General features: G+C 42.7%; 2 protein-coding genes across 3 annotated transcripts; both read right to left on the reverse strand.

Annotated features, from left to right (window-relative positions):
* Positions 1–6,715: 6,715 nt before the first annotated feature.
* Positions 6,716–12,883, reverse strand: LOC118947611 (zinc finger protein 501-like). 2 transcript variants are annotated; one of them, XM_036972543.1, is made up of 3 exons: positions 12,837–12,883; positions 8,835–9,113; positions 6,716–8,582 (listed from the first exon to the last, which is right to left on the reverse strand). In XM_036972543.1, exons 1-3 carry the CDS (start codon positions 12,862–12,864, stop codon positions 7,462–7,464), a joined length of 1,428 nt encoding a protein of 475 aa, XP_036828438.1. In that variant the 5' UTR covers positions 12,865–12,883; the 3' UTR covers positions 6,716–7,461. The 2 variants fall into 2 exon arrangements, with proteins under 2 accessions (XP_036828438.1, XP_036828439.1); XM_036972544.1 differs by having other exon boundaries at positions 6,716–8,396; positions 8,817–9,113.
* A 105-nt stretch (positions 12,884–12,988) lies between these two features.
* LOC118947612 (protein MNN4-like) lies at positions 12,989–14,280 on the reverse strand. Its single transcript, XM_036972545.1, has 2 exons — positions 13,559–14,280; positions 12,989–13,244 (listed from the first exon to the last, which is right to left on the reverse strand). The coding sequence occupies exons 1-2, from the start codon at positions 13,953–13,955 to the stop codon at positions 13,087–13,089; spliced, it is 555 nt and encodes a 184-aa protein (XP_036828440.1). The 5' UTR covers positions 13,956–14,280; the 3' UTR covers positions 12,989–13,086.
* Positions 14,281–19,248: the final 4,968 nt, after the last annotated feature.

Here is a 19,248-nt window from a genome sequence, read left to right on the forward strand (position 1 = left end):
TTATATAGTACTGAACATCACATTGAAGTGAAGAACTTAAGTAGAATGGCCCTTAAAAACCACACATTAGTTCAACAACTGCATAGTTTGTGCCCCTGTTTAAGACAATACTCACTGGTGTTAATGAGATATTCTGTCTCCTCCTCTTTCACTCCCAAAACGTCTTCCTCCTTCACCTTTACTGAGATATAACCTTTTAGAGAGGAAGAGGATGCTTTCTCTTCTTTCCCTATAACAGCCTCCTCTTCCATTTTGAAAGGTTCTTTCTCTCCTTTCACTGTAATATCCTCCTCTTCGTCTTTCACGACAATGTTCAGCGCCAGAGCATCTTTCTCTCCTTTCACTGTAATATCCTCCTCTTCGTCTTTCACGACAATGTTCAGCGCCAGAGCTTCTTTCTCCGTACAGCAGACATCCACTTCTTCAGCAGGGGATGAGTAGTTTAATGAGCTCATGGTCAGGGATGTTAGCTAGCTAGTTAGCATTAGCGAATAGCCTAGTGCTAGGCTCAGTATCAATCTTTAACACATTTGCAACTTGAACAAGCAAATTAGGTTCAAGTTAACGTCAACTGAAATGTGTTTTAAACACTGCGATTAGCTAATGTACGTTAACATGGTCTAAACGTCAATCTTTCAGTTTTACCTTGTCTACCAAGCTACGGAGGTGGTTGAAAGAGTAGCCGTGTTGTTGTTCCTGAAGAAGGGTCCCGTCCAGTCCATTATACGTCACGCTAGAAGCATCACCTGAAAGACGCTCGTCGCCATCTGCTGGCTGGAGTGGGTAACGCAGTTTGGAAACAATTAGTACACTTTTTGTATTGGAAAGAACGTCATAATAATTTAACAATGAGCTGATATATTTTCTCTTACGTCTTACAACTAATACTTTCCTGTTCACAGACGTAGAAGCATAAAATGAATATGTAGATGATGCATAAATACTTCTATGAATAGGTAGTGTGTTGATATACATTTTCTCTGTTAATTTTTTCTCTAGATGTGACCATACTATTCCCTTAAAGCTACAACAGGTGTAGACATTACCGTGAAATTCTTACTGACAAGCCCTTAACCAACAATGTAGTTAAGAAAAATAAGAGGTAAGAAAATAAGTTACACAATAAAAAAATATACCGTGGCTACAGAGTCAATGAGGAGGCTGTATACAGGGGGTACCAGTACAGAGTCAATGTGGAGGTTGTATACAGGAGGTACCAGTACAGAGTCAATGTGGAGGCTGTATACAGGGGGTACCAGTACAGAGTCAATGTGGAGACTATATACAGGGGGTACCAGTACAGAGTCAATGTGGAGGCTGTATACAGGGGGTACCAGTACAGAGTCAATGTGGAGGCTATATACAGGGGGTACCAGTACAGAGTCAATGTGGAGGCTATATACAGGGGGTACCAGTACAGAGTCAATGTGGAGGCTGTATACAGGGGGTACCAGTACAGAGTCAATGTGGAGGCTGTATACAGGGGGTACCAGTACAGAGTCAATGTGGAGGCTGTATACAGGGGGTACCAGTACAGAGTCAATGTGGAGGCTATATACAGGAGGTACCAGTACAGAGTCAATGTGGAGGCTGTATACAGGGGGTACCGGTACAGAGTCAATGTGGAGGCTGTATACAGGGGGTACCGGTACAGAGTCAATATGGAGGCTGTATACAGGGGGTACCGGTACAGAGTCAATGTGGAGGCTGTATACAGGGGGTACCGGTACAGAGTCAATGTGGAGGCTGTATACAGGGGGTACCGGTACAGAGTCAATGTGGAGGCTGTATACAGGAGGTACCGGTACAGAGTCAATGTGGAGGCTATATACAGGGGGTACTGGTACAGAGTCAATGTGGAGGCTATATACAGGAGGTACCAGTACAGAGTCAATGTGGAGGCTATATACAGGAGGTACCAGTACAGAGTCGATGTGGAGGCTATATACAGGAGGTACCAGTACAGAGTCAATGTGGAGGCTATATACAGGAGGTACCAGTACAGAGTCGATGTGGAGGCTGTATACAGGAGGTACCAGTATAGAGTCAATGTGGAGGCTATATACAGGAGGTACCAGTACAGAGTCAATGTGGAGGCTATATACAGGAGGTACCAGTACAGGGTCAATGTGAAGGCTATATACAGGAGGTACCAGTACAGATTCGATGTGGAGGCTGTATACAGGAGGTACCAGTATAGAGTCAATGTGGAGGCTATATACAGGAGGTACCAGTACAGAGTTAATGTGGAGCCTATATACAGGAGGTACCAGTACAGGGTCAATGTGAAGGCTATATACAGGGGGTACCAGTACAGGGTCAATGTGAAGGCTATATACAGGAGGTACCAGTAAAGGGTCAATGTGAAGGCTATATACAGGAGGTACCAGTACAGATTCGATGTGGAGGCTGTATACAGGAGGTACCAGTATAGAGTCAATGTGGAGGCTATATACAGGAGGTACCAGTACAGAGTTAATGTGGAGCCTATATACAGGAGGTACCAGTACAGGGTCAATGTGAAGGCTATATACAGGGGGTACCAGTACAGGGTCAATGTGAAGGCTATATACAGGAGGTACCAGTACAGAGTCAATGTGGAGGCTATATACAGGGGGTACCAGTACAGGGTCAATGTGAAGGCTATATATAGGGGGTACCAGTACAGGGTCAATGTGAAGGCTATATACAGGGGGTACCAGTACAGGGTCAATGTGAAGGCTATATACAGGAGGTACCGGTACAGAGTCAATGTGGAGGCTGTATACAGGGGGTACCAGTACAGAGTCAATGTGGAGGCTATATACAGGGGGTACCAGTACAGAGTCAATGTGGAGACTATATACAGGGGGTACCAGTACAGAGTCAATGTGGAGACTATATACAGGGGGTACCAGTACAGAGTCAATGTGGAGACTATATACAGGGGGTACCAGTACAGAGTCAATGTGGAGACTATATACAGGGGGTACCAGTACAGAGTCAATGTGGAGACTATATACAGGGGGTACCAGTACAGAGTCAATGTGGAGGCTATATACAGGGGGTACCAGTACAGAGTCAATGTGGAGGCTATACACAGGGGATAACAGTACAGAGTCCATGTGGAGGCTATATACAGGAGGTACCAGTACAGGGTCAATGTGAAGGCTTGCTCGTGTTTCTTGGCCCAAGCAAGTCTCTTCTTCTTTTTGCTGTCCTTGAGTAGTGGTTTCTTTGCAGCAATTCGACCATGAAGGCCTGATTCACACAGTCTCCTCTGAACAGTTGATATTGAGATGTGTCTGTTAGTTCAACTCTGAGAAGCATTTATTTGGGCAGCAATTTCTGAGGCTGGTAACTCTAATGAACTTATCCTCTGTAGCAGAAGTAACTCTGGGTCTCAATAAAATGCAAATTAATTACTTAAATGTGATTTTATGGATTTTTGGATGGATTTTTTAGATTCCGTCTCTCACGGTTGAAGTGTATCTATGATAAAAATTACAGACCTCTACATGCTTTATAAGTAGGAAAACCTGCAAAATCGGCAGTGTATCAAATACTTGTTCTCCCCACTGTATATTATAAAGTATGAAAAGGCTTGTTCGTTCACATGTCATGAATTCACTATGACATGATATTTGTATACGTTTTTTTAGACTTTTGTTATGTAATAGATCATATGGGTTGAAAAGTGTTTTATTAGAAAAGTATGAAAATCAAATTAAATATTATTTGTCACGTGCCGAATACAACCGGTGTAGACCTTAGTGAAATGCTTACCTACAAGCCCTTCACCAACAATGCAGTTAAGAAAAATACTTGTTAAGTAAAACAATTGTTATGTTTAAAAAGAATGATGAAATAAAAGTAACAAATAATTAAAGAGCAGCAGTAAAATAACAATAGCGAGGAAATGTGGAGGCTATATACAGGGGGTACTGGTACAGAGTCAATGTGGAGGCTATTTACAGGGGGTACCGGTACAGAGTCAATGTGGAGGCTATTTACAGGGGGTACCGGTACAGTGTCAATGTGGAGGCTATTTACAGGGGGTACCAGTACAGAGTCAATGTGGAGGCTATTTACAGGGGGTACCGGTACAGTGTCAATGTGGAGGCTATTTACAGGGGGTACCAGTACAGAGTCAATGTGGAGGCTATTTACAGGGGGTACCGGTACAGTGTCAATGTGGAGGCTATTTACAGGGGGTACCAGTACAGAGTCAATGTGGAGGCTATTTACAGGGGGTACCGGTACAGAGTTAATGTGGAGGCTATATACAGGGGGTACCAGTACAGAGTCAATGTGGAGGCTATTTACAGGGGGTACCAGTACAGAGTCAATGTGGAGGCTATTTACAGGGGGTACCAGTACAGAGTCAATGTGGAGGCTATTTACAGGGGGTACCAGTACAGAGTCAATGTGGAGGCTATTTACAGGGGGTACCGGTACAGAGTTAATGTGGAGGCTATATACAGGGGGTACCGGTACAGAGTTAATGTGGAGGCTATATACAGGGGGTACCAGTACAGAGTTAATATGGAGACTATATACAGGAGATACCAGTACAGAGTCAATGTGGAGGCTATTTACAGGGGGTACCGGTACAGAGTTAATGTGGAGGCTATATACAGGGGGTACCGGTACAGAGTCAATGTGGAGGCTATTTACAGGGGGTACCAGTACAGAGTCAATGTGGAGGCTATTTACAGGGGGTACCAGTACAGAGTTAATGTGGAGGCTATTTACAGGGGGTACCGGTACAGAGTTAATATGGAGACTATATACAGGAGATACCAGTACAGAGTCAATGTGGAGGCTATTTACAGGGGGTACCGGTACAGAGTTAATGTGGAGGCTATATACAGGGGGTACCGGTACAGAGTCAATGTGGAGGCTATTTACAGGGGGTACCGGTACAGAGTCAATGTGGAGGCTATATACAGGGGGTACCGGTACAGTGTCAATGTGGAGGCTATATATAGGGGGTACCGGTACAGAGTCAATGTGGAGGCTATATACAGGGGTACCAGTACAGAGTCAATATGGAGGCTATATACAGGGGGTAACAGTACAGTGTCAATGTGGAGGCTATATATAGGGGGTACCGGTACAGAGTCAATGTGGAGGCTATATACAGGGGGTAACAGTACAGTGTCAATGTGGAGGCTATATATAGGGGGTACCGGTACAGAGTCAATGTGGAGGATATATACAGGGGTACCAGTACAGAGTCAATGTGGAGGCTATATACAGGAGGTACCGGTACAGAGTCAATGTGGAGGCTATATACAGGGGGTACCAGTACAGAGTCAATGTGGAGACTATATACAGGGGGTACCAGTACAGTGTCAATGTGGAGGCTATATACAGGAGGTACCAGTACAGAGTCAATGTGCCGGGGCACCGGTTAGTCAAGGTAAATGAGGCAATATGCACATGTAGGTAGAGTTAAAGTGACTACGCATAGATAATAAACAGAGAGTAGCAGCAGCGTAAAGGGGTGGGGGTTGGACCATGATAGTTTGTTGTTGATGCGGACACCAAGGAACTTGAAACTCTCAACCTGCTCCCCTACAGCTCCGTCGATGAGAATGGGGCGTGCTTGGGCCTCCTTTTCCTTTAGTCCACAATCATCTTCTTTATCTTGATCACATTGAGGGAATGGTTGCTGTCCTGGCACCACACAACCAGGTCTCTGACCTTATCCCTGTAGGCTTTCTTGTTGTTGTTGTCAGTGATCAGGCCTGATGACACTGTTGTGTCATCAGCGAACTTAATGATGGTGTGGGAGTCGTGTCTGGCCATGCATTCATGAGTGAACAGGGAGTACAGGAGGGGGCTGAGCATGCACCCCTGAGGGGCCCCCTGTGATGAGGATCAGCGTGGCAGATGTGTTGTTACTTACTCCTACCACCTGGGGGTGGCCTGTCAGGAAGTCCAGGATCCAGTTACCAGGTTCCCAAGCTTAGAGATGAGCTTTGAGGGCACTATGGTGTTGAAAGCGGAGCTGTAGTCAATGAATAGCATTCTCACCTTTGTTATTTTTTTTATCTAGGTAAGTCAGAACAAATTCTTATTTACAATGACAGCCTATGAAAGTGGGTTAACTTGTCACGAATCCAACACCTGCTGCTTATTCAAACCAGCCCACTGGGCACAGACGTCAGTTCAACATCTAGTTTCTATTTACATTTCTTTGATTCGTCAACTAATGTGAATTTAACATGAAATCAACACAAAATGTCACCAGTCATTGGATATTGGTTGCAAGTTGGGTGATACACAAAATGTTACCCGTCATTGGATTTAGGTCGCAAGTTGGGTGAAACACAAAATGTTACCCGTCATTGGATTTAGGTCGCAAGTTGGGTGAAACACAAAATGTTACCAGTCATTGGATTTAGGTTGCAAGTTGGGTGAAACACAAAATGTTACCTGTCATTGGATTTAGGTCGCAAATTGGGTGAAACACAAAATGTTACCCGTCATTGGATTTAGGTCGCAAATTGGGTGAAACACAAAATGTTACCAGTCATTGGATTTAGGTTGCAAGTTGGTTGAAACACAAAATGTTACCTGTGGAAACAATGTTTATTCAATCAGTGGGAGGCTTGTAAATTCCCCCAGGAAAGTGGAACGAGGAACTCTTCTTTGAGACAATGATAAACAGCAATCCTTGGGAGAGTTGTGGTGGATATTATAAAATAAGGATCTGCTGGAGTCCAAGTCAAACCAAGATTCTTTATTTCTGAGCTCAGAGAGAATAACAGAGTTACACAGCGCAGTGTAGACAGTCTGAATTCCTGAAGCATTGAGTGATTAGCACATATCTTTATAGTTTCCTGTTCTTGGGAGGGACTTTATTCATACAAGGACACATGTACAAATTGGTTTGCAACACAGGATGATACTCCCAAGAACAGGAGCTTATAATAGGACAGTTTCACAAGGTTAGTCACATACTCAGTTATGTGGACACACAAACAATTAACATTTTCCATTACAGAGTCTGAACATTTTCATTTCATTAAATCATCAGTGGGCTACAATGCAAATGTCAACAATGGAACTAATGCATCACATCCAAATATCACTGTATTATCTGTAGTGCTGGAGGAATGACACACCCAGATAAACACAAAGAGTTTAAAAAAGGACAGTTTAAAAGAAGGAACCTGATCTTCTTTATATTCAAACTGACAGACTCCATATTCACTTCATGTTTTCTAATAAAAACAAACAAATATATGTTTAAGTATACCCTGTACCATTTAATTTCATCTGGTAAAGACAGGTAAACACATTGTCAGTCAACAATATAAGACAACGGGAGCACTGTGTATGTTCTCTGATGAATTTGAAGTCAATGTGATGTGAAATATCAATATACACGCTAAGAGAAGTAATTTCTCTATTCTCTAATGACGTTTAAGTGACTTATGAGTAATATGTTTTCCCACAGTCTGAGCTTTTCTAAGCCTTCTCCTCTGTGTGCAGTCTAATGTGTTCTTTCAGGCTTCCTAAATGGGCAAAAGCTTTGCAACCTGGGCGGAGTGGTAAGGCTTCTGCCCTGTGTGTATTCTCATGCTTTTTCAGGTTTCCTCTCTGGTTGAAACACTTTCCACATTGGGAGCAGTGGTAAGGCTTCTCTCCTGTGTGTATTCTCTCATGTCGTTTCAGATCCCCTGAATGGATGAAACACTTTCCACATTGGGAGCAGTGGTAAGGCTTCTCTCCCGTGTGTATTCTCTCATGTTGTTTCAGCTCCCCCGACCGGTTGAAACACTTTCCACATTGGGAGCAGTGGTAAGGCTTCTCTCCTGTGTGTATTCTCTCATGTTGTTTCAGCTCCCCCGACTGGTTGAAACACTTTCCACATTGGGAGCAGTGGTAATGCTTCTCTCCTGTGTGTATTCTCTTATGTCGTTTCAGCTCCTCCGACCGGTTGAAACACTTTCCACATTGGGAGCAGTGGTAAGGCTTCTCTCCTGTGTGTCTTCTCTCATGAGCTTTCAGGTTTGCTTTCCGGTTGAAACTCTTTCCACACTGGGAGCAGTGGTAAGGCTTCTCTCCTGTGTGTATTCTCTCATGAGCTTCCAGGTTTACTCTCTGGTTGAAACACATTCCACATTGGGAGCAGTGGTAAGGCTTCTCTCGTGTGTGTATTCTCTCATGTCGTTTCAGATCCCCTGAATGGATGAAACACTTTCCACATTGGGAGCAGTGGTAAGGCTTCTCTCCCGTGTGTATTCTCTCGTGTTGTTTCAGCGCCCACAACTGGTTGAAACACCTTCCACATTGGGAGCAGTGGTAAGGCTTCTCTCCTGTGTGCATTCTCTCGTGAGCTTTCAGGTTTGCTTTCTGGTTGAAACACTTTCCACATTGGGAGCAGTGGTAAGGCTTCTCTCCTGTGTGTATTCTCTCGTGTTGTTTCAGCGCCCACGACTGGTTGAAACACCTTCCACATTGGGAGCAGTGGTAAGGCTTCTCTCCTGTGTGTATTCTCTCGTGAGCTTTCAGGTTTGCTTTATGGTTGAAACACATTCCACATTGGGAGCAGTGGTAAGGCTTCTCTCCTGTGTGTATTCTCTCATGTTGTTTCAGCTCCCTCGACTGGTTGAAACTCTTTCCACACTGGGAGCAGTGGTAAGGCTCCTCCCCTGTGTGTATTCTCTCATGTTGTTTCAGCTCCCTCGACTGGTTGAAACACTTTCCACATTGGGAGCAGTGGTAAGGCTTCTCTCCTGTGTGTATTCTCTTGTGAGCTTTCAGGTTTGCTTTCTGGTTGAAACACTTTCCACATTGGGAGCAGTGGTAAGGCTTCTCTCCTGTGTGTATTCTCTCATGAGCTTTCAGGTTTGCTTTCTGGTTGAAACTCTTTCCACATTGGGAGCAGTGGTAAGGCTTCTCTCCTGTGTGTATTCTCTCATGTTGTTTCAGCTCCCCCGAACAGACGAAACACTTTCCACATTGGGAACAGTGGTAAGGCTTCTCCCCTGTGTGCATTTTCTCATGTTGTTTCAGGTCCCATAACCGGTTACAATTTTTTCCACAGTGGGAGCAGTGGTGTCGTCTTGCTAGTTTGGACGTCCCTGGCTCTGGTTCCTCTGAGTCTGGTCTTTCTCCTGCCAAAGACAGTGTTATTTTTAAATAGAGACCCGAATGAAACCACATGATAAAACAACCTGTTTTAACAATCTTAGTGTGATTTTAAAACAAATGTAGAGCTTCCTGGTAATTACTGCTATGTTTACATTACTTATTTTATTCATCCTGTTTTACAAGTCAGAACACAAAAACCTAGACAGTTCTAGGACACTGAAGACACAGACGTCGCTGGATTCCAATTGAACAGGTGGTTCTAAATATATAACTTTCATAGCTGTATGATACAGAATGTGACCTACACACTTCCTTAAACATCAAATAACTAAAGAAGTCATTTTGTGTGGAAATCCAAAACTTGTTTTTACATCGAAGATACAAAGCACATCAGTAACATCTCCCCGTTGTTGAAAGGGTTCGACACATTGCTGTTTAAATGGACCAATTTCTTATTTAGACATTCACAGATTTTCAACATTTTGATTATCGCTGATACCACAGCAGAATGCTGGTGGAATGGTTAAGTGTGACTTGAATAAATAAATCACTGACATTGTCAATAGCAAAGCACCCGCACACCATCACATCTCCTCCTCCATGCTTCACGGTGGGAACCACACATGCGGAGATAATCTGTTCATCTACTCCTCGTCTCACAAAGACATGACGCTCGGATCCAAAAATCTCAAATTTGGACTCATCAGACCCAAGGACAGATATCCACCGGTCTAATGTCCATTGCTCGTGTTTCTTGGCCCAAGCAAGTCTCTACTTCTTATTGGTGTCCTTTAGTAGTGGTTTCCTTGCAGAAATTCGACCATGAAGGCCTGTTTCACGCAGTCTCCTCTGAACCGATGATGTTGAGATGTGTCTCTTGCTTGAACTTTGTGAAGCATTTATTTGGGTTGCAATTTCTAAGTCTGGTAACTCTAATGAACTTATGCATCAGAAGTAACTCTGGGTCTTCCATTCTTGTGGTGGTCCTTAAAGTAATGATGGACTGTTGCTTCTCTTTGCTTATTTGAGCTGTTCTTGACATAATATGGACTTCACCTTTTACCCAATAGGGCTATCTTCTGTATACCCCCCTACCTTGTCACAACACAACTGATTGGCTCAAACACATTAAAACCTGTTATGGCACATTAACTCTTGAAACTAGGGGGCACTATTTTAATTTATGGAAAAATAACGTTCCCAAAGTAAACGGGCTATTTCTCAGGACCAGGTGCTAGAATATGCATATAATTGACAGCTTAGGATAGAAAACACTCAATATTGTCTGTGAATATAACAGAACTGATATTGGAGGCGAAAGCCTGAGAAAAATCCAATCAGGAAGTGACTCTCATTTTGAAACCTCTGCGTTCCTATGCATCCCTATTGACCATTGAAAGGGATATCAACCAGATTCCTTTTTCTATAGCTTCCCTAATGTGTCTACAGTCACTAGACATAGTTTCAGGTTTTTATTTTGAAAAATGAGCGTGAACGACAACATTGCGTCAGTGGTCAGGTGGTGGCTCTCAGAGTGATTTGTGCGTAATAGACAAAGGCGGCCATTGATATATTATCGAATAGATATTTGAAAAACACCTTGAGGATTGATTATAAAAAACATTTGCCATGTTTCTGTCGATATTATGGATCTAATTTGGAGTTTTTTTTCGGCGTTGTCGTGATCACAACTTCCGGTGGATTTCTCAACAAAACGTGAAGAATAAACGGAGGTATTTTGGCTATAAAAAATAATCTTTATGGAACAAAATTAACATTTGCTGTCTAACTGGGAGTCTCGCGAGTGAAAACATCCGAAGCTCAAAGGTAAACAATTTAATTGGATTGCTTTTCTGATTTTCGTGACCAAGCTCCCTGCTGCTAGCTGGACATAATGCTATGCTAGGCTATCGATAAACTTACACAAATGCTTGTCTTGCTTTGGCTGTAAAGCATAATTTCAAAATCTGAGATGACAGGGTGATTAACAAAAGGCTAAGCTGTGTTTCACTATATTTCACTTGTGATTTCATGAATATGAATATTTTCTAGTAAGAATGTTTGTCTGTTGCGTTATGCTAATTAGTGTAGTTGATGACAATTCTCCCGGAAACGGGAGGACTAGTTAGAGCGGTAGGCCAGTAACCGAGAGATTGCTGGATTGAATCCCCGAGTTGACAAGGTAAAACTCTGTCGTTCTGCCCCTGAACAAGGCAGTCCTAGGACGTCATTGAAAAAAATTTATTTGTTCTTAACTGACTTGCCTAGTTAAATAAAGGTTACATTTTAAAAGAAAAACTCTTTATCCACAATATAGCAGGGGGTGTAAAGCCATTTTTATCATCAATTTCGCTCAGCCAATCAGTCATTTGCAAGTGCTGTGCTTGTTGAATGAACTTCCCTATAAGCTAAAAGTCTATATTTGTTTACTGTAAAATAGCAGTGTATCTGGTCAAATATTTTTTTCCCCAAAATTGTAAGGGTTGGTAACAGTCTGATTGGTCAGCTATTTAAGCCAGTAAAGGCAGCTTTACTATTCTTGGGTAGTGGAATGACTTTAGCTTCCCTCCAAGCCTGAGGGCACACACTTTCTAGTAGGCTTAAATTAAAGACAAGGCAAATAAGAATGGCAATATCGGCCGCTATTATCCTCAATTTTCCATCCACGTTGTCAGACACCAGTGACTTGTCATTGTTGATTTTATTTGCACAAAATTTCATTGAAGATTCTCCAAAGATTTTTTACAATCATTCTTCATGTATTTTATCTTTGTTTCATTGTGTACTATCTTCTTTTTACTCAGTTTAGTCAAATGATGTCTCAATTTGCAATAGGTTTGCCAATCAGTTATTCAGCCAGACCTATATGCCATCTCTTTTGCCTCCCTCTTCATCATAACATTTTTTAAATTCCTCATCAATTCATGTGGATTCAACCGTTTTTACAGTCATTTTCTTAATGGGTGCATGCTTATTAGTAACTGGGATAAGCAGTTTCAAACGTGTCAAGGGCAGTGTCTGGTTGCTCATCATTACACACCACGGACCAACAAATATTATTTACATCAACAACATAGGAATCACTACAAAAAAATTTATGACCTCTTATACACAATATTAGTCCCAGCCTTTGGAACGGTGGTTTTCCTAGACATGGCTCCTATATTGTGATCACTACATCTGGTGGATCTGGATACTGCTTTAAAACCCATTTCTGCAGCATTAGTAAAGATATGATCAAAACATGTTGATGATTTCATTCCTCTACTGTTTGTAACTACCCTGGTAGGTTGATTGATAACCTGAACCAGGTTGCCGGCACTGGTTACAGTTTGAAGCTTTTGCTTGAGTGGGCAGCCTGATCAAAACTTTTCTTCAGTACTAGTTAATTAATGACCAAAGTCTTGAGTTTAGTTTGCCTGTTCTACAGTCTAGTAAAGATAGGGGCGTTGACTGGGACAGGCAATGTAACATCCATAATGTTTTAAGGAAAAGTTTTTGTAAAACAAGCACCTTACATTGGATCATCTTGAAACTTTCTCTCTAAAGCTGACTTTAATCAAGGTTTTATATGGTCTATTGGTTTCTCTCTTTTCATTGGCAGAATCCTTTTTCAGTGTTATGATATTCATAACATCCATATACACTACTCTAACTTCCTGTCAACTAACAGAACTCTGCTGGTTGTCCTGGTAACAGATACCAGTGGGCAGATCGATTGTATTTGTTCAAACTAAACTACTTACTTTGATGTGTCAAATCTGATCCTTTCATCTCTTCTCCTCCTCTCACAGTTCCACTCAGCCCTGTTGTTTTCCTGCAGTCCACCAGCAGCACAGACAACCTCTTCATACCCAGCAGTAAGGTGCTACCGGGAGAGGCACGATACAGGGACTCCGGGAGGGAGGAAGGGCAAGTGTTGTCCTGCTAACCATAAAGAGGGGACACAGACGCACATCATTATGGATGCTGATGTCACTGTTGTCATAAAGTGCTTTACAGAAACCCAGCCCACAAGCGAGAGAAAGCTGTTTGCTCGTCCAGACCAAGCTGTACCATCTGGTGTTCTGATCTGGAGAGACTCTTCTCTGCCTCGTCAGCATCAGGATGTTGTTGAGGCTCCCCAGAGGATCCACCATAGTCATGTCTCTCTCCTGTGTGAACGAGAACATCAAAATGAGTAGTAAACTCCCTTTGATATTTTAAGTAGAACATATGCTTCAATATTGAATTTTAAAAGCCTGTTATACTAGATGAGGGGAACTTTAATATAGACAACATGGAGAATTCAATACATCTAATTGAAAAGTCCCTAAAATATATGAACCAATGGCAGATTGACCCTTTAGCAATTCCTACAGTACTGAACAACATATTCAAGTGTAGAACTTCAGTAGAATGCCACTTTAAAACCACACATTAGTTCAACAACGGCATAGTTTGTGTCCCTGTTGAAGACAGTACTCACTGGTGTTAATCTGATATTCTGTCTCTTCCTCTTTCACTCCAAAAACGTCTTCCTCCTTCACCTTTATTGAGATATCATCCTGTTCCTCTCTAAACGGTTCTTTCTCTTCTATCACTATAACAGCCTCCTCTTCCTCCTTTTTCATTCTGAAATCTTCTTCCTTCACTATAACAGTCTCCTCTTCCTCCTTTTTCATTCTGAAATGTTCTTCCACTATAACAGCATCTTCTTCCTTCACTATAACAGCCTCATCTTCCTCCTTTTTCATTCTAAAAGCTTCTTTCTCTTCTTTCACTGTAACCTCATCCTCTTCTTCAATGTTCAGCGCCAGAACTTCTTTCTCCAAACAGCAGACCTCCTCTTCTTTAGCAGGGGATGAGTACTTTAATGAGCTCATGGTCAGGGATGTTAGCTAGCTAGTTAGCATTAGCGACTAGCCTAGTGCTAGGCTCAGCATCAATCTTTAACAAGTTTGCAAATTAGGTTACAGTTAACCAGTTAATACGTCAACAGAACTGTGTTTAAAACACTGAGATTAGATAATGTACATTAACATGGTCTAAAGCGTCAATCTTTCACTTTTATGTTGGCTAGCAAGCTACCGACGTGGTTGGAAGAGTTGGCGCCTTGTTGTTCCTGAAGAAGGGTCCCGGCCAGTCCATTATACGTCACGGAAGAATCATCACCTGAAAGACGCTCATCGCCATCTGCTGTCTGGAGTGGGTAACGCAGTTTGGAAACAATAGTTACAACACTTTTTGTATTGGAAAGAACGTCATAATTATTTAACAATAAGCTGATACATTTTCTCTTCCAAATAATACGTTCCTGTACACTGACGTAGAAGCTCAATATTAATATGTAGATGATTAATAAATACTTCTATGAATAGGTAGTGTGTTGATATACATTTTCTCTGTTAATTTTTCACATTCTTTTTTATCTACATGTGACCATAGTATTCCCTTAAAGCCACGCTCTATAAGATACAAATCATCCTGTAAACAACAGAACAAATGCATCACATGCAAATAGCACTTGATTATCTGTAGTGCTTTACACTGGGTAGACAAAACATTAAGAACAGCTGCTCCTTCCATGACTTAGACAGACCAGGTGAATCCAGGCTAAAGCTATGATCCCTTACTGATGTCACTAGTTAAATCCACTTCAATCCGTGTAGATGAAGGGGGGAGACAGGTTAACAGACAGTGACACATTCAATACTGCCTTGCACACTCTCGCCTGCATCTAGCTGAAATAGAGATATCACTGGACAAATTCAGGTATGTTTATTCAGGTATGTTTATCCCCGTTTTGTTCCATTTAAACGTTTGTCAACAGAATCGGCGGAATGAATACACCCCTGATCATGCAAAAACACAGTTCACTTTCATTACAGACACGTTGTATTCCTTCTTGCATCTATGTGCTCTCCTCTTATCACCTTCTCCCTTTGTTTCTGTACTTCAATGCACAACACATCAGCTGTATGTGACCAGGCAAAAAAACCTTTCCAAGCCAAACCATTTCATAACTGAAACACACAGCTTACATTGTTGTCACCATATTAGCTAAAGTAACATCATAGTCAACAGAGCTAATAGAACTAACTCGTTAGTAAACCTGCTACAATCATGCAGTAACATTACAGTGTACAGTCAGTAAGCAGTTTAGCACTTACCTTGGCGGGTCCCAGTGGCAATAAATTAGTAAAACCAAAAGCTTGCCTTGACTTGGAAAAGTTCCAGTGTTGTGTTGGATAGTCATAGCCAGCTAGCTAACATAGCATCCCTCTGTTTGAGCCAAGTGTTTGAGTAGACTAAACTAGATAGCTGCATTTGCTAGCTAAGTAAGTGAAACTGAAAGTGGAAAATAAATGACAAAATATCTCTCTCTCGCTTCTCCTTCATTTTGGAATAAAATAATTTGTTCAAAACTGTTCAACTATTGTATTTTTCTCTCTTTTAGTCAACTACTCACCACATGTTATGCACTGCAGTGCTAGCTAGCTGTAGCTTATGCTTTCAGTACTAGATTCATTCTCTGATCCTTTCATTGGTTGGACATCATGTCAGTTCATGCAGCAAGAGCTCTGATGGGTTGGAGGATGTCCTCCGGAAGTTGTCATAATAACAGTGTAAGTCTATGGAAGCCTTGAGAACCATAATCCTCCAAGGTTTTGTATTGAAGTCAATGTACCTAGAGGAGGATGCAAAATAGTATGTTTTAATAAATTATTTGGTGACGTGATTATATTTAGTATAGTTTTATCTAAAAAGGACCACTTTTAAATATTTTAATATATGGTCCTCCCCTTCCTCCTCTGAGGAGACCCCACTGCACCCAAAGGACACCCAGCCAACTTGACACAATTGTGGGAAGCATTGGAGTCAACATGGGCCAGCATCCCTGTGGAATGCTTTCGACACCTTGTAGAGTCCATGCCCCGACGAATTGAGGCTGTTCTGAGGGAGAAAGGGGAGGGTCCAACTCCATATTAGGATGATTATATTTAGTATAGTTTTATAGCTCAGGCCTGAGGTGTAGACATTACCATGAAATTCTTACTGACAAGCCCTTAACCAACAATGTAGTTAAGAAAAATAAGAGGTAAGAAAAAAAGTTACACAATAAAAAAATATACAGTGTTTACAGAGTTAATGTGGAGGCTGTATACAGGGGGTACCAGTACAGAGTCAATGTGGAGGCTATATACAGGGGGTACCAGTACAGAGTCAATGTGGAGGCTATATACAGGGGGTACCAGTACAGAGTCAATGTGGAGGCTATATACAGGGGGTACCAGTACAGAGTCAATGTGGAGGCTATATACAGGAGGTACCGGTACAGAGTCAATGTGGAGGCTATATACAGGGGGTACCGGTACAGAGTCAATGTGGAGGCTATATACAGGAGGTACCAGTACAGAGTCAATGTGGAGGCTATATACAGGGGGTACCGGTACAGAGTCAATGTGGAGGCTATATACAGGAGGTACCAGTACAGAGTCAATGTGGAGACTATATACAGGAGGTACCGGTACAGAGTCAATGTGGAGGCTATATACAGGGGGTACCGGTACAGAGTCAATGTGGAGGCTATATACAGGAGGTACCAGTACAGAGTCAATGTGGAGGCTATATACAGGGGGTACCGGTACAGAGTCAATGTGGAGGCTATATACAGGAGGTACCAGTACAGAGTCAATGTGGAGACTATATACAGGAGGTACCAGTACAGAGTCAATGTGGAGGCTATATACAGGGGGTACTGGTACAGAGTCAATGTGGAGGCTATATACAGGAGGTACCAGTACAGAGTCAATGTGGAGGCTATATACAGGAGGTACCAGTACAGAGTCAATGTGGAGGCTGTATACAGGAGGTACCAGTACAGAGTCAATGTGGAGGCTATATACAGGAGGTACTGGTACAGAGTCAATGTGGAGGCTATATACAGGAGGTACCAGTACAGAGTCAATGTGGAGGCTATATACAGGAGGTACCAGTACAGAGTCAATGTGGAGGCTGTATACAGGAGGTACCAGTACAGAGTCAATGTGGAGGCTATATACAGGAGGTACCAGTACAGAGTCAATGTGGAGGCTATATACAGGAGGTACCTGTACAGAGTCAATGTGGAGGCTATATACAGGGGGTACTAGAACAGAGACAATGTGGAGGCTATATACAGGGGGTACCAGTACAGAGTCAATGTGGAGGCTATATACAGGGGGTACCAGTACAGAGACAATGTGGAGGCTATATACAGGGGGTACCAGTACAGAGTCAATGTGGAGGCTATATACAGGAGGTACCAGTACAGAGTTAATGTGGAGGCTATATACAGGAGGTACCAGTACAGAGTCAATGTGGAGGCTATATACAGGAGGTACCAGTACAGAGTCAATGTGGAGGCTATTTTCAGGGGGTACCAGTACAGAGTCAATGTGGAGGCTATATACAGGAGGTACCAGTACAGAGACAATGTGGAGGCTATATACAGGAGGTACCAGTACAGAGACAATGTGGAGGCTATATACAGGGGGTACCAGTACAGAGTCAATGTGGAGGCTATATACAGGGGGTACCAGTACAGAGACAATGTGGAGGCTATATACTCGAGGTACCAGTACAGAGACAATGTGGAGGCTATATACAGGAGGTACCAGTACAGAGACAATGTGGAGGCTATATACAGGAGGTACCAGTACAGAGACAATGTGGAGGCTATATACAGGGGGTACCAGTACAGAGTCAATGTGGAGGCTATATACAGGAGGTACCAGTACAGAGTCAATGTGGAGGCTATATACAGGGGGTACCAGTACAGAGTCAATGTGGAGGCTATATACAGGAGGTACCAGTACAGAGACAATGTGGAGGCTATATACAGGAGGTACCAGTACAGAGTTACATATCAGGAGCAGGTGTTGAAATAAAATACATACAGCTTTATACAGTTTGATTTAATGAGGCTTAATGACCAAAAGCACAATTCTATTTTGTAAACATGAGACAAGTGTACGAGGAGATGCGTGTCTCATGAACTTTAAGTAGCCTTTATTTGTTGTGATATAATCCTTTCGAGACAGGATTGTGTCACGGATCTGGGGAAGTGGACCAAAGCATTTCTGCAGCATTGAAGGTCCTAAAGAACACAGTGGCCGCCATCATTCTTAAATGGAAAGTTTGGAAGTTTGGAACCACCAAGACTTCCTAGTGCTGGCCGCCCAGCCAAACTGAACAATTGGGGGAGAAGGGCCTTGGTCAGGGACGTTACTGAGAACCCGATGGTCACTCTGACAGAGCTCCAGAGTTCCTCTGTGGAGATGGGAGAACCTTCCAGAAGGACAACCATCTCTGCAGCACTCCACCAATTTGGCCTTTTTGGTAGAGTGGCCAGACGGAAGCCACTTCTCAGTAAAAGGCACATGAAAGTCTGTTTGGAGTTTGCCAAAAGGCACCTAAAGGACTCTCAGACCATGAGAAACAAGATTCTCTGATCTGGTGAAACCAAGATTGAACTCTTTGACCTGAATGCCAAGCGTCAGGTCTGGAGGAAACCTGGCACCATCCCTACGGTGAATCGTGATGATGGCAATATCATGGTGTTATTGGGGATATTTTTCAGTGGCAGGGACTGGGAGACTAGTCAGGATCGAGGGAAAGATGTACGGAGCAAAGTACAGAGAGATAATTGATGAAAACCTGCTCAAGAGCACTCAGGACCTCAGACTGGGGCAAAGGTTCACCTTTCCACAGGACAACGACCCTAAGCACACAGCAAAGACAACATAGAAGTGGCTTTGGGACAAGTCTCTGAATGTCCTTGAGTGGCCCAGCCAGAGCCCGGATTTGAATCTGATCAAACAACTCTGAAGAAATCCTGAAAATAGCTGCGCATTGACGCTCTCCATCCAACCTGACAGATCTTGAGAGGATCTGCAGAGAAGAATGGGAGAAAACACCACAAATACAGGGGTGCCAAGATTGTAGTGTTATACCCAAGGCGGCTTGAGGCTATAATCACTGCCAAAAGAGCTTCAACAAAGCACTCTCTGCTCAACAACACTGACTGTGAATCAATCTGGTTGATTCTCTGGTTGATTCTCTGCTCAACAACACTGATCGCGTCAAACTTTGCTGTGTGTCCAGGCTGTCACTTCTGTCATCAGCTACTAACAC

Source organism: Oncorhynchus mykiss, unplaced genomic scaffold (assembly GCF_013265735.2).
Source record: "Oncorhynchus mykiss isolate Arlee unplaced genomic scaffold, USDA_OmykA_1.1 un_scaffold_173, whole genome shotgun sequence".
In the NCBI taxonomy this organism is placed as follows: domain Eukaryota; kingdom Metazoa; phylum Chordata; class Actinopteri; order Salmoniformes; family Salmonidae; genus Oncorhynchus; species Oncorhynchus mykiss.